We start from the raw sequence: 24,039 nt of genomic DNA on the forward strand, positions 1-24,039 counted from the left end.
GAGAACTGGAAAACTGAAATTCTCTTTAAGAAGAGAGGAAACAAAAAAAGGAAATTATAGGCCAGTTAGCCTAACCTTTGTGGTTGGGAAAATGGAGTCTACTATTAAGGATGGGGTTTTGGGGTACTTGGAGACCAATGATCAAAGAAGTCAAAGTCAGCATGGTTTCTGTCAAGGGAAATCATGCCTGAAAAATCTGTTTGAGTTCTTCAAGGAAGTAACAAGCAGGGTGGACAAAGGAGAGGCAGTGGATGTCATTCACTTGGATTTTGATAAGGTACCACACATGAGGCTGCCAAACAAGATTAAATCTTATGGCATTACTGTAAAGATACTGGTATAGGTAGAGGAATGGCTGACAGGCAGGAGGCAGCGAGTGGGAATAAAGGTGGCCTTTTCTGCTTTGCTGCCAGTGACTAGTAGTGTTCCTCAGGAGTCAGTATTGGGATTGCTGCTTATCACATTTCAATGATTTGGGTCATGGAATTGATAGCTTTGTGGCAAAGTTTGGGGATGTTATGAAGATAGGTGGAGAGGTAGGTACTGTAGTACTGAGGAAGCAACGCGATTGCAGCAGGAATTAGACAAATTGGAAAAATGGTTAAAAAAGTGGCAGATGGAATAGCGTGTTGGGAAATGTATGATAGTGCATTTTAGTAAAAGGAACAACAATACAGACTATTATCTAAATGGGGAGAAAATTCAAAAGTCAGCAGGGGTGCAGGGGGACTTAGGAGTCCTCGTGCAAGACTCCCAGATGGTTAATTTACAGGTTGTGTCTGTGGTAAAGATGGTAAATTCAATGGGAATAGAATATAACAGCAAGGAGATGATGCTGAGGATTTCGAAGACACTACTCAGGGTGCACCTGGAGTATTGCAACAATTTTGGGTTCCATATCTCAGAAAAGATGTGTTATCATTGGAGAGAATTCAGAGGAGTTTCACGAGGACGATTCTGGGAATGAATGGGTTAACATGAGGAATGCATGGGGATTTCACTGAAACCTATCAAGTGTTGAAAAGGCTAGATAGGGTGGATGTGGAGAGGATGTTTCCTGTGGTGGAGGTATCCAGAACCAGATAGCACAACCTCAAAATTGAGGTGAGATTTTTTTGAACAGAGGGAAGGAGGAATATTTTTAACAAGAGTGGTGAATTTGTGGAATGCCCTGCCACAGTCTGTGGTGGAGGCCAAGCCTGGGGGTTTATTTAAGGTGGAAGTTGATAGTTTCCTGATCGATCAGCCCATCAAAGAATACGGCGAGGAGGCAGGTGTACGGGGTTGAGTGGCTCTGGGATCAGCCATAATGGAATGGCAGAGTGGAGTCGATGGGCTGAATGGCCTGATTCGGTTCCTGTCTTATGGTCTTTCCAAGACTCATTTACAGACCCCGAGCGGAACCGGAGCAGATTTTCAGCCACTGATTTCCTTCCCAAATCCGGAAGAAAGGATAAAGTTTCCCCATGAATTTATTCCCAGTGAAGGTGTAGAGATGGGACTTGGTCTCTGCGTTGTAAAATGAAACTTTCCCGGACTCGTAACTGAGATAAACTCCCAACCTCCCAGGGATGGAATTGGTAGGGAGACGGTACTCAGAGGAGGTGTGTACACTGAACACATCATAATTCTGACTGACCATGCCAGAATTCCTTCCCCCCAGATTATTCTGCTGGGTCGTTTCATAATACCGCTTGATGATCCAGAATCCGGTCTCCGGACTCGGTCTGACCTCTCCCTTCCTCTCCACAGACTCAGCAGCGACTCCCAGACACCAGACCTGATTCCCTGTCACCTCCACCTCCCAGTAATGTATCCCCGATGTGAATCCCTCCGATCCCAGCACACAAGGCCAGTCTGTGAATCTTTTCCCGGTATCAAGGAGATCCCTCTGGGTCCCGGTCCATCTCACACTCTTCCGATCCACAGACACCTCGAGCTGTGTATGCGCTGTTTCCTCATCCAGGGTGACAGAGACTGGGGGGAGAAGCAGAGAATTAGAGAGTCCCCGGGGATCAGAAGGAGACTCCGGCAATGAAAGGACACTTGGCCTCAGGCACAGTCATTGGCCGACAGGAACTGTTTCTGGGGTTTTACCCAACTGCGGCCGATGGACAACTAATATCTCCCCCGCGGTTTTTCTGCTGGACAGAGAGTGGAGTTTTCCCAATCAACACACACAAAATGACACTTTTGACACAAAAAGACACTTCAACTCAGTGGGTCAGGCAGCATGTGTGGAGAGAGATAAACAGTCTACATTTCAGGTAGACGTCTTCGCTCAAGAATAGAAATAAATTGGGGAGATAGACAGCAGAAGTGAGTGCGGGAAAGGGGCGGATTCAGATGGGAAGGGGGCAGGTGAATGGATTTAAACAGGAGGTCACAGAGGCTCTTCGGCCCAACTTGTTCATGCCGACCAACTTGCTGTGATGAGCTAGTCCCATTTGCCCATTATTCCTTTCCACCTTTCTTATCCACTTACCTGGCAAGATGTATTTAAAAACATTCTCACTGTACCCAACTCTACAGTTGATCAAGGGCCCATTGTGAACTTAGATAACCCTCTTCGCTGTCCACTATACCATGAATTTCAGTGTCACCCACAAACCTACTAACTATGTCACCTACATTCTCATCCAAATCATTAATATGATTATCAAACAACCCTGGCCCCAGCACCGACCTCTGCAGGTCACAGGCCTCCAGTCCTCTGTGTTTAAGAGACCCTTGGACAGACACATCAACAGGCAAGACACAGATTCACAGCAAGTTGGCAGCGGAGTAAGTCACCATTTTTCAGGAAAATTCAGTTTTTTTTAACTGCTTGGGATAAAAGAGGCTCGACTGCACGGGCGCGTGACCTCAGACCGCGGAAGGTTTAAAAAGAACACTGCCATATCCAGTGGGCAGCGGAGTCAGAGGGTGCAGAGTGATAGAGCTTTGGCTCAACGGGCTTAGGCAGAAACGGGAAAAGGCTTCCTGCGACCGTTGAGTCTTGTAGTAAGGGGGTAAGTTACAGGTTTATTTATTTAGTAATAATAGTAGCATTAGAGGTATGTATCTAGGATTACTGTTGTGCTTGGAGTGCCAGATGTGGAGACCCTGGGAGACTCCCAGGGATTACATCTGCACCCGGTGCATTGAGATGAGGCTCCTTAAGGACCGTGTTAGGGATCTGGAGCTGCAACGATGACCTCCAGCTAATGAGGGAAAGTGAGGAGGTGATTGATAATACCTACAGAGAGATAGTGGACAGCACCTCTGTGACAGTCCCCCTCAGAAATCAATATATCATTTTCGATACTGTTGGAGAGGGTGACCTGACGGAGGAAGACCACAGCGAACGGGACTCTGGCACTCTGCCCTGTGCCGTGATCAAGAGAGCAAGGAGAAATGTAGTAGTTATAGTGGATTCCATAGTGAGGGGAACAGACAAGAGATTCTGTGAGCCGGACAAGATACCCGGATGGTGTGTTGCCTCCCGGGTGCCAGGGTACGGGATGTCTCAGATCGGGTCCAGAGTATTCTGAGGAGAGAGGGCAAGCAGCCAGAAGTCTTGGTACATGTTGATACCAATGACATAGACAGAAAAAGAGAGGCCATCCTGAAGGAAGATTACTGGGAGCTAGGAAGAAAACTGAAAAGCCGGACCTCCAGAGAAATAATCTCAGGATTACAGCCTGAGCCACGGGCTAACAAAGGTAAGAATAGCAGAATTAAGCAGATGAACGTGTGCCTAAGTAACTGGTGCAGGGGACAGGGCTTCAAATTCTTGGATCATTGGGATCTATTTTGGGGGAGGCATGACTTATACAAAAACGATGGGTTACACCTGAACTCAAAGGGTACTAATATCCTGGCAGGATTGTGTAATATAGCTGTGAGGAAGGGTTTAAACTAAGCTGCCAAGGGGAAGGAAACCAGGGTGTTAGATCCGAGGAAGAGGAAAATAGAAATAAGTCAAAGATACTGTGCAGCAAAGATGGCAAGAAGGACAGGCCGGTGAATAGACAGGGTAATTTGCTGTGCGATAGAAATATAGCAAAATCAATAACAGATACAGATCTAAATGTACTGTACTTAAATGCCCGCAGCATTAGAAATAAGGTGGATGACCTTGTTGTACAGCTACAGGTTAAAAGATATGACATTGTGGCCATCACTGAGTCATGGCTAAATGATGGATGTGATTGGGAGCTGAATGTTCAAGGATGCACAGTGTATAGGAAAGATAGGAAGGTAGGTAAAGGGGGTGGCGTGACCCTGATGGTAAGCAATGATATCAAATCACTGGAAAGAACGGACATAGGATCAGAATAGGTAGAATCCCTATGGGTCGTGTTAAGAAATGGCAAGGGTAAAAAGACACTAATAGTAGTTATACACAGGCCTCCAAACAGCAGCTGGATGTGGACTACAAGTTACAGCTGGATATAGAAAAAGCTTGTCAGTGGGAAAATGTCAAGATAATTATGTGGGATTTTAATATGAAAGTGGATTGGGAAAGTCAGGAAGTGTTATGTACCCGTGGGTATCTTGTACCTGTCACGTGACCATGATGTAATTGCGGCTATGCTGGGCATGAGGTAATGGTCTTCTGGTGGTGGAGTGATGTCATTTTCCCGCCAGTAAGAGGTCATGTGATAAGTTTTTTTTCAATAGGGTATAAAAGGAGAACCCCTCCCTGTGAGGTGGGGCAGTCCGTGGTTGAATTCGCCAGATATTCCCGTTTCGTTGCGTATTTCGATGTTGTGATGCAGTTTCATTTAAAAGGGGAGTTTTACTTTCTGTCTTAAGTCTCCAAGGTTATTGCTGGCAGTTTTGCTAAAGTACTGCCAGTTCAGCAGTCGGAGAGTGATGATTCGTCGAAGTTCGAGAAGCTAAAGGATCAAGGAAAGTTGATTTCGACGGTGAAACAGGTTCGACCTTGTTTGATCCTCATTCGGAAGGAATTCGTCAGCTGAGCCCATGTCAGTCCCTGCTGTAAGAGCAGAAAGGGCTGGGTGCAGAGTTTCGCCAAGGAAAGGTCAGTGCCTTTAAGCCGTTTCATTTTATTCATCGTAAATCCTTTGATCAAAGCATACTTCGACTGGGATAAGCATTAACACCACGAAGGAGAACTTAAATTATTTCAAGGAAAGTCTCTGCCAAGCGACTGTGTAAATTTTGGACTTTCGCATTACAACTTCTAAGAACTGTCTTTGCAATACTACTTTAAAGAACTGAGTTCGCATTTCTCACTTTAAGAACTGTTTGAGCTGCCGTATCGCAGCTGACTTCCGGTTAAGTTAGTCGTTTGTTTACTTTTGGGTTTTTTTTAGCAGTGTTTAATAAATGTTTTATTTGTTATAAAAAACCTGTCTCAGTCATATATTCATTGATGCTGGATCATAACAGAAGGTACTGGATCTCAGGAGAGGGAGTTTGTAGAATGCCTACAGGATGGCTTTCTGGAGCAGCTTGTCCATAAGCCCACCAGGGGATCAGCTGTTTTGGATTGGGTGCTGTGTAATGAACCTGAGGCCATTAGGGAGCTGGAGGTAATGGAACCCCTTGGAAGTAGTGATGATAATATGATTGATTTCAGTTTCAAATTTGAAAAGGAGAAACTGGTATCAGGTGTGTCGATATTTCAGCAGAACAAAGGAAATTACAGTCGTATCAGAGAGGAACTGGCCCAAGTTGATTGGAAAAGTAAGCTAGATGGAGGGATAGTAGAGCAGAATTGGATGAAATTCTTACAGGAAATAGAAAAGTACAGGAAATAAGGAAAGTGCAGGAAAAATATATTCCAAGAAAAAAGAAAATCATGAATGGAAAAATGGTACAAATGTGGCTAACGAGAGAGGTTAAGGCTAAAATAAAAGCAAAAGAGGAAGCAAAAATTAGTGGAAAAACTGAGGACTGGACATCTTTTAAAAACTTACAGAAGGAAACAAAGAAAGTCATTAGGAAAGAAAAGATGAATTATGAAAGGAAGTTGGCAATTAACATAAAAATGGATACTAAAAGTTTTTAAAAAATATATTTAGAGTAAAAGAGTGACACGGGTAGATATAGGACGATTGAAAATGATGCTGGAGAAATTATAATGGGTAACAAAGAGATGGCAGAGAAACTAAATGAATATTTTGCATCAGTCTTCACAGTGGACATTAGCAACATACCTGATAGCCAGAGGTCTCAGGGAATAAAATTAGGTACAGTCAAGATTACTAGAGAGAAAGTGCTTGGGAAGCTAAATGAACTAAGAATAGATAAGTCTCCTGGACTGGATGAGGTGCACCCATCGGATCTGAAGGAGGTGGCTTTGGAGATTGTGGAGGCATTGGAAATGATCTTCCAGGAATCAGTAGACTCTGGCACGGTTCCAGAGAACTGGAAGGTTGCAAATGTAATTCCGTTGTTTAAGAAAGGAGGGAGGCAGCAAAAAGAAAATTACAGATCTATTAGTCAGACATCAGTAGTTGGAAAGTTATTGGAGTCGATCCTCAAGGAAGAGGTTATGAAATACCTCGAGGTGCATGACAAGATAGGCCCAAACCAGCATGATTTCATGAAGGGAAGATCCTGCCTCACCAACCTATTGGAATTTTTTGAGATAATCTCAAATAAGATTGACAAGGGCTAGGCTATGGATGTTGTGTATTTGGATTTTTAAAAGGCCTTCGATAAGGTGCCGCATAAGAGGTTGCTTAATAAGATGTGAGCCAATGGAATTACAGGAAAGATATTGGAATGGGTGGAGCATTGGCTGATAGGCAGAAAGCAAAGGGTGGGAATAAAGGGATCCTATTCTGGTTGGTTGCCGGTTTCTAGTGGTGTTCCGCAGGGGACGGTGTTAGGGCCGCTTCTTTTTACAACGTATATCGATGATTTAGATCATGGATTAAATGGTTTTGTGGCTAAGTTTGCAGATGACACCGAGATAGGTGGAGGAGCAGGAAGTGTTGAAGAAATGGAAAGGTTGCAGAGAGACTTGGTCAGTTTAGGAGAGTGGGCAAAGAAATGGCAGATGAGATACAATATTGACAAATGTACGGTTGCACATTTTGGAAGAAGAAATAATCGGGCAGATTATTATTTAGATGGGGAGAAAATTAAAAACATCAGAAGTGCTAAGGGACTTATGGGTCCACGTGCAGGATATCCTAAAGGTTACCCACCAGGTTGGATCGGCAGTAAGGAAAGTGAATGGTATGTTGGCATTCATTTCAAGAGGAATAGTGTATAAGAGTAAGGAGATGTTGATGAGGTTCTATGGGACACCAGTGAGACCTCATTTGGAATACTGTGTGCAGTTTTGGGCCCCTTATCTTAGAATGGATGGACTAATGTTGGAGAGAGTTCAGAGCAGATTTATGAGGATGATTCCTGGAATGCAGGGGCCAACATATGAGGAGCGTTTGATGGCTCTTGGACTGTATTCATTAGAGTATAGAAGAATGAGAAGGGATCTCATAAAAACATTTCGAAGGTTGAAAGGGTCGGACAGAGTAGATGTGGAAAGGCTGTTTCCCTTGGTGGGTGAGTCCAGGACAAGAGGCCACAGTCTTAGAATTAGAGGATACCCATTTAAAACAGAGATGAGGAGAGTTTTTTTTTAGCCGGAGGGGAGTGGATTTATGGAATTCTTTGCCACATACAGCTGTGGAGGCCCAATCCTTGAGGGTGTTTAAGGAGGAGATTGATAGGTATCTAATTAGTCAGGGTATCAAGGGATATTGGGAAAAAGCCGGAAATTGGAACTAGATGGGAGAATAGTTTAGCTCAGTGGTTCCCAACCTTTTCTATGCCCCACACCCCTAGGAAATGTTTGATAAATGTTCGCACCCCCTACAAAAGCAATATCACTTTTGAAGATGAAGAAGTCTAATTTCTAATTTTTGAACCACAAATTGAACCACATACAATACTGCGGGTGAACAAATTGAACTTAAAAAGATAAGCTTTTAACTCAGTGCATAAAATGCAAATATAAATTGGGCAATTCGATTCTAATTTATTCAGGAAAAAATTATAAACAGTAAATTGATGAGACTCCTCAACTCTGAGGTGTAACTTCCCAGGTAACACTGATGAGAATCCTCAACGCTGACTCGGGCAGCAGGAGACTGGAGTGTGCTTGGGACAAACGTTACTACCACTTCTCAAGGCACACTGGCAGCTGGCTGAGTGATGACTCGTGACTTGTCACTCAAGCACACAAGCCACTCTTTATCGTACCCCCTGAAATACCATCTCGCACCCCCCGGGGGTGCGGGCACCCCAGGTTGGGAACCCCTGGTTTAGCTCATGGTGGAGTGGCGGAGCAGACTCGATGGGCCAAATGGCCTGCTTCTGCTCCTTTGTCTTGTGATCTTGTGAGAAGGAGACTGACCTAATGCCGGCCAATGGGATGAATGTAGATGGGTAAATAGGACAGCACAGAGGTGATGGGTGGAAGGGCACATTTCTATGCTGTATGGCGATGGCTCTGTGACTTTAAATGTAGTGACTGAGACCTCAAAGTTCCCACTCCCCCCCACCTTCCCCCCCCCCCCCCCCCCCCGGTGCAGAGAATTCCAAACAGATAGTGACCCCTGACCCTTGACTCCTCAGACAGGGAGGAGTCCCTGTATCCTGCCTGCTGAGCCCTGAAAGAATTTTGTGCTTCCCTGCGATCTCCTCTCATTCTTCTAAACAGGGAACAGAGAACATAGAACAGTACAGGACAGGAACAGGCCCTTCATTCAATGTTCACATTCATTTGTGACTGTGAAGTGTGAAGTGGAGGAGTGTGAAGGTTCGAGACAATAAAGGAGGTGATAATGAGAAGCAGTAGGGGAGAGATGAACAGCAGATTGAACCAGAACCAGGTGGGGGAGGGTTGGAAAGCCCGTGGGTGAACTGTGTGTGTAGACGTAACGAGAAGCTGGAGGGGGACAAAGATGGGGGATGCGGCTCCCTTTGTCCCCTTTCCCACAACCCATCACCCACAGCCCCTCATTAGAACAGGGGATGAATTTGCACGGGTCCTGATGAAGGGTTTCAACCTGAACCATCAACTGGTTACTCTTTTCCATTGATGCTTCCTGGCCTGCTGAGATTCTCCAGCATTTTGTGTGTGTTGCTCCTCTTTAAATCTACCAAGCTCAAGAGTGAAATGACCTTTGCAATTTCCCGTCGTCCTGAATGATCCAGAATCTAGTCATTCTTCGAAGATCATTAATAATGCCTCAACATCCTCTTCAGCGACCTCTTTCCGAACACTTGGGTATAGTCAATCTGGTCCAAGTGATTTATCTACCTTCAGACCTTTCATCTTCCCATGCACTTTCCCTTTAGTAATAGCAACAACACTCATTTTTGTCTCCTGTCACTCTCACATTTCTGACACACAGCTAGTATCATCAAACACGAGGAAATCTGCAGATGCTGGAAATTCAAACAACACACACAAAATGCTGGGGGAACACAGCAGGCCAGGCAGCATCTATAAGGAGAAACACTGTCCACGTTTCGGGCCGAGACCCTTCTTCCCAGACAAAGCCCGAAACGTCAACAGTGCTTCTCCTTACAGATGCTGCCTGGCCTGCTGTGTTCCACCAGCATTTTGTGTGTGTTGCTAGTATCATCAGCAGTGAGGATTGACACAAAATACTAAGCAAGTAACTCTCTGTCTCCTATTCTGATCTCTCCAGTGTCATTTTCTAGGGGTCCAATGTCTACTCTCACCTCTCCTTTACTCTTCACATTTTTGTATCCTCTTGTGTATTGTTGGCAAACTTTCCCTGATATCTCATCTTTTCTCTCCTCGTGGCCTTTTAGTTGCTTTCTGTTCATTATCAAAACCTTCTCTATCCTCCAACTTCATGCTAATTTTTGCTACATTTTATGTCTTTTTTTTTGCTTTTATCCTCCCTTGAGAATACTTCTTCATCTCTTGGATGTATCAAGCTTGTGCCTTGCCTTCCGAATTGCCCCACAAACTCCCATCTTTGCTGTTCTGCTATCATCCCTGCTCGTGTCCCTTTGCAATTTACTTTGGTTAGCTCCTCCTTCATGCCCCTGTAACTAACTTTACTCTAATACTGATACATTTGACCTTATCTCCCCCCCCCTCTCAAAATGGGGGTTGAATTCTATCACTTTATGATCACTGCTTCCTAAAGGTTCTTTTACTTTAAACTCCCTTCTCATATCTGTTCATTATACAAATCCCAGTCAGACTTGCCTTTCTCCCATTGGGCTCAACCCGAAGCTGTTTAAAAAGCCATCTCACAGGCGTTCTACAAATTCCCTCTCTTGGGCTGCAGCAACAACACAATTTTTTTCAATCTACCTGAATGTTGAAATCCCCCGTTCCTACTGTCACCTTACACTTTTGACATGCCTTTTCTATTTCCTGGTGTAATTTGTACCCCCCTTTTTTACCCTGACTACTATTTGGAGGCCTGTATATAATTCTGATCAGGGTCTTTTTACCCTTGCAGGTTCTGAACTCTACCCACACTGATTTTATATATTTACCAACAGACCCTCCCCATCCCCTCTGCCTACCTGCCTGTCCTTTGAATACAAGGTGTATCCTTGAATGTTGAACTTCAAGCCAGGATTTCCTTTCAGCCACAACTCAGTGATGCCAACAATGTTGTACCTGCCAATCTCTACCTGAGCTACAACATCATCAACCTTATTCCATATACTGGTGTGTTCAAATACAACACACCAGTCCTGTATTCATCAGCTTACTCGACACTGTCCATGTGAGCTGAAACAAGATCTTTGATGTCAATGACAGACCACACTTGGGGTATTGTGTGCATATCTGGCTCCCCTACTATGGGGAGGATGTCATTACACTGGACAGGAAGCTTCAGGAGGATGTTACTTGGACTGGGGGCTTGGTTCAAAAGGACAGAGTGGGTAAGCTGGATCTAATCCCCTGGAGTGTAGGATGTTGAGGGATGACCCTTATCAAGGTATATAAATTCATAAGGGGCTTAGATAAGATGAGTCTCTTTCCCAGAACATGGGAGTACAGAGCCAGAGGGCACAGGTTTAAGATGAGGGGTTCATGGGATAACTCACAGAGAGGGAGGTGGGCAGATGGAATTCGCTGTTAGCAGATGCTGTAAAAACGGGTATAATTAAAACATTTTAAAATAACTTTAGACAAGTACAAAGATAGGAAATAGTTGAAGGGATATGGGGCAAACACACACAAACGGGACACGCTCAAGAAGACATCTTAATCTTGCAGATTGATGAAGTGGGCCATGGATTCAACATCTGTCAAACCCTTCTGAGATCATCCGCTTGAGGAATTTCACCCTGGAGTCTGTCTGTGAACTGTGGATGTGACGTCACGTCAGAGGTTCAGCTCAGTGCCACAGAACAGACAGACTGGGTAAGGACGGCAGATTTCAATCCTAAATGCGAATTTGTGCCTGTCTGTTTGACCGTGTGCCACACTGATTTTGTATGTGTGTGTGGTAAATATCAGTGTGGTGTGTGTACACATTGAAGGAGTGTGTGTACATTGAAGTATTTGTATGTCACAGTGTGTCATCACCTGTCTGGTGTGTGCTGACAATGTGTGACATGTGTGAGTTGTTTAAATAAATAAATTACTGTGTCTGAAGAGAATGGTTTCCAGGTTACTGAGGGAAATAACAGTATACATTGCTGAGGCTCTGACTACAATCTGCCAGTCCTTCTTGCGTATGTGTGTAGGAGCTTTGCCAGGCCAGTTATGTTGTGGTGTGTGCTTCTCCCGAGATGTCACCCTGACCGATGTCAATGCTGATTTGGTGCGTCTGGGCTCAGTCTCACAATGCTTCTATAGTTGTACTCTAGAGAGCATTCTGATAGGCTGCCTCAGTGTCTGGTATGAAGGGGCTACTGCACATGACCAAAAGAAGCTGCAGAAGGTTGTAAATCTAGTCAGCATCTTGGGTACTAGCCTACAAAGTACCCAGGACATCTTCAGAGAGCAGTGTCTCAGAAAGGCAGCTTACACTATTAAGGGCCTCCAGCAGCCAGGGCATGCCCTATTCTCACTGTTACCATCAGGTAGGAGGTACAGAAGCCTGAAGGCACACACTCAGTGACTCAGGAACAGCTTCTTCCCCTCTGCCATCCAATTCCTAAATGGACATTGAAGCTTTGGACACTACCACACTTTTTTTAAAAATATACCGTATTTCTGTTCTTGCACATTTTTTAATCTATTCAATATATGTATACTGTAATTGATTTACTTATTTACTATTATTATTTTTATTTTATTTATTATTACCTTTTTTCTGCTAGATTATGTACTGCATTGACTACTGCTGCTAAGTTAACAAATTTCATGTCACATGCCGGAGATAATAAACCTGATTCTGATTCTGATTCACGTTCTGATGGTTTCATAACCATGAGACAGAGGAGCAGAATTAGGCCATTTGACCTTTCGAGTCTACTGCGTCATTCAATCATGGCTGATCCTTCTTTCCCTGTTCAGCCCCACTCCCTGGCCTTTTCCCCGTAACCTTTGATGTCGTGTTCAATCTAGAACCTATTAAGCTCTTGTCTAGACTTCCCTACCATGGGAAACGTCGTTGCAACTTCTATCAACACACAGAAAATGCTGCTGGAACACAGCAGTTCAGGCAGCATCTGTAAGGAGAAGCACTTCTCCTGCACTTCAACTTCTATTCTGTCTTGGTCTTTCAACATTCGCAAGTTTTCAATGAGATCCCCGCTCATCCTTCTAAATTCCAGCGAGCACAGTCACAGAGCTATCAAACATTCCTCAAAGCTATCAAATGTTCCTATGATAACCCTTTCATTCTCAGAATCATCCTTATGAACATCTTCTGAACCCTCTCGAATGCCTGTACATCTTTTCTCAGATGAGGAGCCCAAAACTGTTCACAATACTCAAGGTGAGGCCTTGTAAAGCCTCAGCATCACTTCCCTGCTCTTGTATTCTAGACCTCTTGAATTGACTGCTGACATTGCATTTGCCTTCCTCCCCACCGACTCAACCTTCAAGTTAACCTTCAGGGTGTTCTGCACAAGCACTCCCAAGTCCATTTGCATCTCAGATTTTTAGATTTTCTCCCCATTAAAAAAAATCTGCTCATTATTTCTGCTATCAAAGTGCATGACCATGCATTTTCCACCACTGTATATCATTTACCACATTTTTGTCCATTCTCCTCATCCAAGTCCTTCTGCATCCTACCTGTTTCCTCAACACTACTGGCCACTCCACCAACCTTTGTATCATCTGAAAACTTGGCAATAAAGCCATCTATTCCACCAGTGAAATCATTGATATACAGCATAATAAGAAGCGGTACCAACACTGACCACTGTGGAACACCACTAGTCAATGGCAGCCAACCCGAAAAGGATCCTTTTATTCCCACTCACTGCTTCCTACCAATCAGCCAATGTTCAAACCAGGTCAATAACTTTTCTATAATACCATGGCTCTTAACTTGGTAAGCAGCCTCAGGTGTGTCACTTTGTCAAAGGCTTCCTGAAAGTCGAAATGTGCAATATCCACTACATCCCCTTTATCTAGCCTACTTGTAATCTCCTCAAAGAATTCCAACAGATATGTCAGGCAAGATATTCCTTTCAGGAAACCATACTGACTTTGTCCTATCTTGTCCCATGTCAGCAAGTATTCCATAACCTCATAATTATCAATTGACTCCAACATCTTCCCAACCACTGAGTTGAAGCTAACTGGTCTATAATTTCCTTTCTGTTGCCTTCCTCCTTACTAAATGAGTGGAGTGACTTTTGCAAGTTTCCAGTCTTCTGGCACCATGCTAGAATCCAATGATTTTAAAAAGACCATTACTAATGCCTCCACTATGTCTACCACTACCTCTTTCAGAACACTGGGATGAGTTCATCTGATCCGAGTGACTTGTGTAGCTTTAGGTCTTCCACCTTTTTGAGCACCTTTGCCCTTGTATTAGTAACCACTCACCTCTCTTCCCTCAGCCCCTTCAACATCTGCCACACTTCTAGAGTCTTCCACAGTGAAGACTGATGCAAATTACTCATTTGTTCATCTGCCATCTCTTTGTCCCCTGTTATTATGTATCCTGCCTCATTTTCTAGCAGTCCTATATCCACTCTCATCTCTATTTTTTACTTGAAAAAAACTTTCACTATTCACTATGAAAATGTTTGCTAGCTTGCTTTCATATTTCATTTTCCCCTCTCAATGATAATTTTAGTTGCTCCCCGTGGTACTAAAAAGCTTCCCAATTCTCTGTCTTCCTACTAATTTTTGCTTTGTTGTACGCCCTCTGCTTTTGCTTTTACATTACCTTGTCTTCCCTCGTCACTCACAGTTGTACTATTTTGCCACTTGAGTATTTATTTATTTTTGGAATACATCTATCCTGCACCTTCATCATTTTCCCAGAAAAGCACACCATTGCTGCTCTGCTATCAGCCCCGCCAGCATCTCCTTCCGATTTACTTTGGCCAACTCCTCTCTCAGACCACTGTAATTTCTTTTACTCCTCTGAAATATTACAACATCAGACTTTACTTTCTCCTTATCAAATTTCAAATTGAACTCAGTCATGTTGAGAGCACTGCCTCCTAAGGGTTATTTTATGTTAAGTTCCCTAATCACCTCCGGTTCAATACATATTCTCCTAGTTGTCTCAACGTCAAACCGCTCTCAAAAGCCATCGCACAGCATTCAACAAATTCACTCTCTTGCAACCAACCTGATTTTCCCAATTGACCCGCATGTTGAAATCTCCCATAGGAACATAGAAAGCACAATACAGGCCCTTCGGCCCATGAAGCTGTGCCAAACATGTCCTTACCTTAGAATATACCTAGGGTTTCCCATAGCCCTCTATTTTTCTAAGCTCCATGTCTCTTAAACGACCGTATTGTATCCGCCTACATCACTGTCGCCAACATCCCATTCCATGAACTCACCACTCTCTGCGTAAAAAAAAAACTTACCCCTGACATCTCCTCTGTACCAACTTCCAAGCACCTTAAAACTGTGCCCATTACTATCATAATATTGTCCTTTTCATGTGCCTTTTCTAATTTCCTGTTGTAATCTGTGATCCACATCCCAGCTACTGTTGGGATGCCTGTATAAAACCTTTACATTTTCTTAACTCAACCCACAAGGATTCAACATTTTCCGATCCTACGTCACACCGTTCTACTGATTTACCAGCAGAGCCACGTCACCCCCTCTGCCTTCCTTCCTATACCACCGAAACATTGTGCAACCTTGGACATTCAGCTCCAACTACAACCATCCTTCAGCCACGATTCCGTGATAGTCACATCATACCTGACAATCTGTCAAAGAGCAACAAGATCGTCCACCTTATTTTCAATACTCCGTGCATTGAGATAAAACACTTTGAGTACTGTATTTGCTACCCATTTTAATTCTGCATTCCTAAAGCACTGATACCCTGCTGGCTGAAATTTTGTCCTCGCTGCTGCCCACCCTTCCTGACAGTCTGACTGCACGCTATCTCTGCTTTTTTTTTTACCATCAATCCTATCCTGAGTCCCTTCACTCTAGTTCCTACCCCCCATCAAATTAGTTGAAACCCTCCCCAACAGCTCTATCAAATCTCTTAGCGAGAACATACCTTCAAGATCGGCAGAGGTGGGGCAAGTGAAGGAGTGAGTGCGGGGATTGGCTGAGAAGGTAAGCTCTTGGGAGTCTGTTTTTTGTTGTTTTCAGGAGCAGGTGATTTAAAAACTGGTCGGGACGGGCCTGTAACATATACCTTCAAAGTGGGCAGAGGTGCGGCAAATGAAACGAATTAGTCAATTTATCAGCCAACGAAAGCAAGGTTTGCTCTAGGGGAGTGGCCCTTGTCGAGGGAAGTGCCTTGTGAGAAAAGTGTGAGTCTTTGGCTCGAGAGTCTTCGGCGAGGAGGCTGAGGGAGGAGACTACGCCACAGTTGGAGTGGGTGAGAGGTGGTGAGGAGATGACAGGTAAACTGATTCAGTGTGATGCTTGCCTGATGTGGGAGGTCAGAGACACTGATGGTGCCTCAGGCTGCTACAACTGTGAAAAATGTGTCCAGGTTCAGCTCCTGAAGGACCGTGTTGGGGCACTGGAGAGGCAACTGGATGACCACAGGTTCATCTGGGAAAACAAAAGCTTTCTGGACAGGACCTACAGTGAGATCATTACACCGAAGATACCAGAGGAGAGAACGGGGGCGACAATGAGGAAGGGATGGATGCTGGGAGTACAGGAGACCCCGGGGGATGTGCCACTTGAAAACAGGTTCACCCTCTTGGAAGCTGTCGGGACAGAAGTCACTGCCAGTCTGAGAGGTGGACAGGTCTGCGAGTCAAAAATTGGCACTGAAGGAAAGCCGAGGACGTCAGGAAGAGCCGTGGTAGTAGGGGACTCCATATTGAGAGGTACAGAAAGGGGTTTCTGCGGCAACAGGCAGGATTTAAGGATGGTGTGTTGCCTCCCTGGTGTCAGGATCCAGGTCACCATGGACCGATTGCAGGGCATCCTCAAGGGTGAAGGTGAACAGCCGGAAGTGGTAGTGCATGTCGGAACAAATGAAGTCAGGAAGGAGAGGAAAGAAATTCTGCAGCGTGACTTCAGAGAACTCGGAAGAAGGCTGAAAAGCAGAACCTCCAGCGTGTTTATCTCCGGTTTGCTTCCAGATCCTCGTGCTGGTGAGGGCAGGAACAGGGAGATAGGGGATCTGAATGTGTGGATGAAGAGCTGGTGTGGGAAGCAGGGTTTAAGATTCTTAGACCACTGGGATCTGTTTTGGGGTCAGGATGAATTGTACAAAGGAGACAGGTTGCACCGTAACAGGTGGGGGACCAGCATTCTGGCAGGCAGGTTTGCCACTGCTACACGGGTGTCTTTAAACTAATAAGGGGGGGGGGGGGAAGAGGAGACGAACTGGAAATATAAGGATGGAGTTAAAGGGAAAGAGAGAATAAGAAAAGTTAGGAAGATGACAGAATTAAAGCATTAGAACGCTCAGGAAGGGATCGGAGAGTATGGCCAAGTGCAATAGGGATCGATGAGAGAAGCGAGGGGAGTAATGGATTAAAAGTATTATATATGAATGTACGAAGTATAAGAAATAACATGGATGAGCGTGAAGCTCAGTTGGAAATCGGCAAGTATGATGTTGTATGAATAACGGAGACATGGTTGCAAGAGGACCAGGGCTGGGAAATGAATATTCAAGGGTATACGTCCTTTCGAAAGGACAGACAGGTGGGCAGAGGGGGTGGGGTGGCTCTGTTGGTGAGGAATGAAATTCAGACCCTTGCAAGAGGTGACATAGAATCAGGAGATGTAGAGCCAGTATGGATAGAACTGAGAAATTGTAAGGGCAAAAAGACCCTAATGGGAGTTATATACAAGCCCTGAAATAGTAGCCTGGATATAGGGTGCAAGCTGAATCAAGAGTTAAAATTGCAATGTTGCAAAGGTAATGCTACGGTTGTAATGGGGGATTTCAACATGCAGGTAGACTGAGAAAATCAGGTTGGTACTGGACCCCAAGAAAGAGAGTTTGTGGAGTGCCACCGAGATGGATTCTTAGAGCAGCTTGTACTGGAGCCTACCAGGGAGAAGGCATTCAGTTAGTTTCAGTTAAGTTCTAACTAACATTTCAGTTAGTCCTGACGAAGGGTCTTGGCCTGAAATGTCGACTGTACTTCTTCCTATAGATGCTGCCTGGCCTCCTGAGTTCTACCAGCATTTTGTGAGTGTTGCTTGAATTTTCAGCATCTGCAGATTTTCTTATGTTCATGCCTTGGCGTGTTAGTACAGTGTGCCTGGGATCAGGACACAGTGGTTCATCTGCCAGTCCCATGTATTGGTTGTATTGTGACCCTGTGCTGGTGTGTTCAGGGGTCTGACATCTCCAGCTGACCATGTGACAGTGATGCCTCCCAGTCAGTGGGGTTGATGTGAAATAAACTTCAGTTCCCCAGTATTATAGCCAATCATTGCTTCAAATTAGAACTTAATTCAGCAAGGAGAAATTAATCTTTGTAAATTTTACCTTGATTAATGGCATCTGGTGTTTCTCTCAACACTGTGTTCAACAAATAGGGGTGATCGAACTTTTCAAACGGTTGGGCCTCATCTGTCACTGACAAATTCTGGAGTTTGTCATTAAAGCTGTAAATATTAAACAGCTGGTTATAAACTGCAATTTTGAACTATTTTATAAATTCATACTGGTTTTCAGTAAAGAGTATGTCCTACCTCCTGTTCCGATGAGATTCTGCCTGAAATAAATAAAACACAAGTATGAATAGACTTAGAATTACTGTCAACATCTTGAATTTTATCCAAATCATTACAAGTAGTTAAAAATTTCCAATCCCATAGTCACACACACACATGAACAATACAAAACTATGGGGTCAATTACAGGGAACGTTTCTGGAACTTAAACCGTTACTGAGAGGATGAAACTTACAGGAAAACGGATAGGTGTGCATTTTGATCTGGGTATGATGTCAGGATGATAAGATGGAAGAATGTATGATCAGTGATGGATTTGGTTGTGTACAGGTGGAGAAATTATTTATCTATTTATGGGGAGAATTGTGGGGAGATGAAATTCCAGATTGATTTTGATAAATCCCATAAGAAATTTAGTGAAGAAGATGTGGAACTCACTGCCACAGGAGAGGTTGAGGCAGAACGGCAGAGACTGAATGCAATAGGGAAACAGGATAAACACATGAGGGACCATGGGGTTCGGGGCACTGTTGCTGGGTGTGGAGGAGGCTTGTGAAGCAGAGAAATTGACAGGAGAAGATGGACTGAATGGCCTGTTTATGATGGAGAATGGGATATAATCCCATGTGAAACTGATCTGGAAAAAGTAGAGAGACAGTGAAAGTTTCTGTAATCTGATGGAAACCGGATCTGGAGGACAAGTCTGATGTATGGGTCACATTCTTTGCTCTCAATAATAGACAGAGAGACCCTCACACCCACCGCACCAGACACACACACAGCCTGTGACTGGAACTGGGTGTTAAAGTGAGCTTTCGAGGATATTTAATCTGGTAATTAAGGACACAATCAGCAACTTTGTGTTAGGATCAGAGTAAATCATTTCAGAGAAGATTGCATTCTGTCCTGGGATGTACAGAAGTTGTAGAAATCCAGTTTTGGGAAAACAACAACCCTGAATAGTTGTATCAATTGTCTGGTGAGAAACAGTTTACTGCCATTTGAAAATGCTGTGTGTAGGAGCAACGTATGTTTGTATTGTATTGTTTTCTGTGTTCCCTGTTTATTATGGTAGCTAGTCACGTGAGTGGGGGCGTGGTAAAAAAAACAAGGGGAATAAGTTATGTATTCGTACTTTATTCTGGGCAGTTTTAAACTGGAGACAGACGGATATCACATTTTTTATTGACTGCTTTGTTGCAACTTAATTTATGATTAATTACGCTGAAGTTTCATCGCTTCAAGATTGTATGTTGCTAATAAAGGATCCAATACATGTCTTGGACATTTTGAAATGTCATTATTATAGTGGCTGGGGGTGAGTCATACAAGTATAACTACTTGTGCGAGGTCGCCAGCAGTGGCAATTGATTTGTTAGAATTGGCTGCTGTGCTGTGTTTATTTCAAATATACCACTGTTCATTTAGTGTCCTTTGACAGGAACAAATTGAAATATAATCCCTTACCTTCAGAAACATCACACTGTCTTTTTGATCCATCTGTTCCTTTAATTTTGAGATTTCCTCCTGAATAAGCCTTATATCCTCCTGAATCGCATGAAGATTTTTCTCCATTGGATTTAAAATCTTCTCCTCTTCTTTTCTGAGATCCCCGAGTAAGCTCTCCTCTTTTTCAGTGATAACCTGACGCAATTTGGCAAACTGGGATGTGATGTGGGTCTGAACGCTGTTGGACTGTTCCTGTCGAATGAAAGGTGAAGATTAATTTACTGTATTGCTGTGCTGTATTTCCAGCTGACGTTAAGGTGAGCATTCTGTCCATTAACGTCCATCCTAGTTCTGAGACATTCCTGTCAACCCCATTCGCTCATATTTTCCTGAAACCTATTCTCCCTCATTGACCCATTAAGTCTCACCTGGTTCATATTCAACCTCCCCCACATTCACAGGGTTAATTGTAATTCACCGTTCATCCAGCATGTCTCTGGGGTGTGTCTGAAACTGTCGTGGTCACAGAGAGAACACGCAAACTCCACACAGACAACACCAGGAATCAGGATCGAACCCAGGTCACTGGATCTGCAATACTCTTATATTCTGCATTAAAGGGAGCAAAACTATACAGTAATAGCAGAAATTCCGCTCAGGAAGCTCACCCGAACTCCGGAAATCTTCTCTTCCTGTTGCTGCTCCTTTTCCTGGAGGTCTGATTTCATTTTTGTGAGAGAGTCTAAGGAAGATTTTAGCTGATCCTGAAAGTCAGAGTGCGAAGGTAAAATTTTTTAAAAAATGGAACAAAACGAACAGGCGATCAAACCCGATTATCGCACAAAATGCCGGAGGAACTCAGTGAGTCAGGCAGCATCTACGCAGGGGAAATAAACAGTCGACATTTCGGGATGAGACCCTTCATTGGGACTGGGAAGGAATGGGACAGAAGCCAGAATAAAAAGGTTGGGGGTGAGAACCAGCTGACAGGTGACGGGTGAGACAACGTGAGGCGGGGACGTGGGGGAGGGTGATCAAGTGAGAAGCTGAGAGGGGACAGGTGGAAGCGGCAAAGCTGGAGAAAAAGGAATCTAATACGAGAGGACAATTGACCATGGAAGAAACGGGAGGAATGCAACTGATGAGGAGGGTGGAGGTGCAGGAATCAGATGTTGCAATTGTCCCGCTCGCAGGTATCGGTGCCAGGAGGGAGATCAGTGGAGAGGAGCGAGTAGAGAGCGATCCCGACAGACAGCAGTGAGTTGTCGGAGTGGGGTGGCTGTGGGATGTCCGAGGGAAAGATTTGCTTGGTGGTAGAATACTGATGGAGATGGCGAAAGATGCGGAGAATGATATGTTGGTTATGGAGGCTCGTGCGGTGGTAGGAAGGACTTCAGAGATTTAGTTGATGAATTCGACTTAGTTTTACCGTGCACATTTTAACAGCGTCTTTAATCGGCTTGAAGCGGTGCTCTGTGTGTTCCTCCGCATCTCTGCAGATCACACAGATCAGTGTCTTGTCCGTTTCACAAAACAGCTTCAGTTCTTCCTCATGTTCCTCGCAGTGAAGTTTACTTTCCTTCCCTTTCGGATTCAGGTTTAGATTTCGGGCTTTTTCAGCCAGATTTGCTAAAGCCCGATTGACCCTGAGGGTGCTGTCGGCAAACACCTCTCTACATTCCGGGCAGGAGTTTCTCTCCTCCGTTTCCCAACGCCGTGTGATACAAGAGCGACAGAAGTTGTGTCCGCACTCCAGTGTAACCGGATCGGTGAAGAAATCCAGGCAGATGGGACAAATTGCCTCCTCGGTTAAACTCTCGACCTGATGTTTCGAAGCCATGCTGCTCCCAGCACTTCCTGATTCAGAATGCTTTCAGTTTCGGCGAGCTGGGGATCCCCTGCAGTACCGCGATTGTCCACTACACGCGCTGCAGACTCAGGGAATGAACATTATTTAACAGCATGTCTTGACTCGGAAGAAGCCTTGGTAAATTCCATAGCAGGGTGGGATCAGAAACACATTAAACAGGTGGAAACAGAAATGAAAACTTGGACTGACCAAGCTCGGCTGCAAAAGGAGGTTTGGGCATGGGGCTACCAATCCCATCCCGTAAAAACCCATTGAGACAGAAACGTCAACTGAATCTCCACAGGCCTCATCCCTGGGATCGGAAGGACCTTCCCCCGGAAGACGATTGAATTCATATGGTGAGAGGAGAAGCCACAGGGCCGATCAACCTTCGCCCTGGTCAAAATGGTGAAGGGGAGAAGGGAAGGTGTGGGAGCAGTTCCTGAAACCTGGGGAAATCAATGTTCATGCTGTCAGCTTAGTGACTAGGCAGCCCCGGTATGATGTCACTCCTCCAACCAGGGAGTAGTAGTCTCATCGTGGCAGGAAGGGAGGCATATTGGACTGGGAATGGGGAGTGGAATTACAATGGGGAGCTAACAGGAGATTCTGTCCATAAGACCATAAGGCATACGAGCAGAATTGGGCCATTCAGCCCATCGAGTCTGCGATACCAGATCCCACTCAACCCCATACACCTGCTTTCTCGACACTTCCTTTGATACCCTTACCAATCAGGAGACTCTCAATTTCCACTTTAAAAATACCCAGCGACTTGGCCTGCACCGCATTCCACAGATTCACTACCCTCTGGCTAAGAAATTCCTCCTTACCTCTGTTCTAAATAGTCACCCCTCAAGTTTGAGGTTATGCAGTCTAATTCTGGATACCCACACCATGGGAGACATCCTTTCCACATCCACCTTATATAGTCCTTCAACGATTCGGTAAATTGCAATGATTCCCCCCGCATTTTTTTAAATTCCAGTACGTACAGGCCAAAAGCTGCCAAGCACTTCTCATATGTTAACCCCAGAATCATCATCGTGAACCCGGAATCATTTGTGGTGGTGATAGAGCAGAAGCACTAAACAAAACAGTTCCCAAGCAGTGTCAGGCCTCACTACTGCAGAGGAGGCTGGATACAGTCAGTGGCCCCAGCAAACCCACAGATGAAGTGTCACCTCATCTGGAGGGGACTGTTTGTAATCTTGGATATTGGTTTGAGAGTAGGTGAATGGGTAGGTGTAGCACTTATTAAGACCCGATGTAGATTATAAACAGAGATTATACAAGCTTGTGTTGTTTTCTCTGGAGCTACAGAGGTTGAAGGAAGATTTAACAGATGTTTGTAAAATTACAGAGTCACAGATCGAATAGACAATCGGTTTTGTTGTCCCAAGATTGAAATATTACAGACGAGGTGGCATGCATTTACACTGAGAGGAGTTAAGTTGAAAGGAGATGTGCACAGCAAGTTTTTGTTGGCACCTTGTGCCCTTGTGCCCATGAAATGCCCTTCCAGGGGTGATACTTGAGGCAGATATGACAGAGGGTATCAAGAGGCTCTTAAACAGGTACATGAATTGCGGGGAATGAACAAGTGGGGACTTTATATTATCTGATGGTATTAGTTCAGTGTGGCATTAAATTACAAATTACAGACATGTTTCTGGACTATTGTTTACTGTTCGATTTTCATCAGAATGTTGTTCCACTTGATACAGCAAATCCGGCTGATTATATCAGTTCTTCTGAAATCTTCATCACCATTCTCACAAATCAAACCTACAGTCCATTCTTGACAGTTCCATGTAAATTTATTATCAGAACACACATACATTACCACATACCTTACGGATATTCAATTTCTTGTAGCCTTTCAGAAAAAAAACACAACAGAATTTATTAAAAACTATGCAGGAAGAGATAAGGATGGAGAAACAACCAATGTGCAGGGAAAATGGAGGGTGCAAATAATAAAAAAATATGATGATGACATTGAGATGCAGACTCATTGAAAGTGCGTCTGTAGGATATGGAATTAGATGAGATTTGTTGGTGAATTAGGTTATCCACAGTGGTTCAGGAGCCTGATGTTTGTTGGGTAATAACTGTTCCTGAACCTGGTGGTGTCAGACAAAATGTGTCCAGTACCTCTCTCCCAGATGTAGTGGTGAGGACAGAGCATATCCTGAATGCTGGGCATCCTTCATGATAGATGCTGCTTTCCTGAAGCAGTGCTCCATGTGAATGTATTCAATGGTGTGTGGAGAGGTTTGCCTGTGATGGAATGGGTGGAATCCATAAAATTCTCTGCACTAGGTTATTTAAGCATGATTGGAGGTCACCCATGAATATCAAAATATGGAGCAAATTGAGGAATCCGATGTGCAAAGGGGGTTGGGAGTTGATTAAAAGTATGAAAGTCTAAAATTACAAATGTTAATCTACTCTTCAAGAAGGGAAGGAGTGATTAGTTTGAGCTGAGTGG

General features: G+C 44.2%; 1 protein-coding gene across 1 annotated transcript; it reads right to left on the reverse strand.

The window, feature by feature from the left end:
• Positions 1-1,326: 1,326 nt before the first annotated feature.
• LOC140731611 (zinc-binding protein A33-like) lies at positions 1,327-21,135 on the reverse strand. Its single transcript, XM_073053173.1, has 6 exons — positions 21,126-21,135; positions 20,365-20,460; positions 19,715-19,948; positions 18,266-18,288; positions 18,060-18,178; positions 1,327-1,977 (listed from the first exon to the last, which is right to left on the reverse strand). Exons 1-6 carry the CDS (start codon positions 21,132-21,134, stop codon positions 1,385-1,387), a joined length of 1,074 nt encoding a protein of 357 aa, XP_072909274.1. The 5' UTR covers position 21,135; the 3' UTR covers positions 1,327-1,384.
• Between the last annotated feature and the right edge of the window lie 2,904 nt (positions 21,136-24,039).

Source organism: Hemitrygon akajei, chromosome 1, assembly GCF_048418815.1.
Source record: "Hemitrygon akajei chromosome 1, sHemAka1.3, whole genome shotgun sequence".
Lineage (NCBI taxonomy): Eukaryota > Metazoa > Chordata > Chondrichthyes > Myliobatiformes > Dasyatidae > Hemitrygon > Hemitrygon akajei.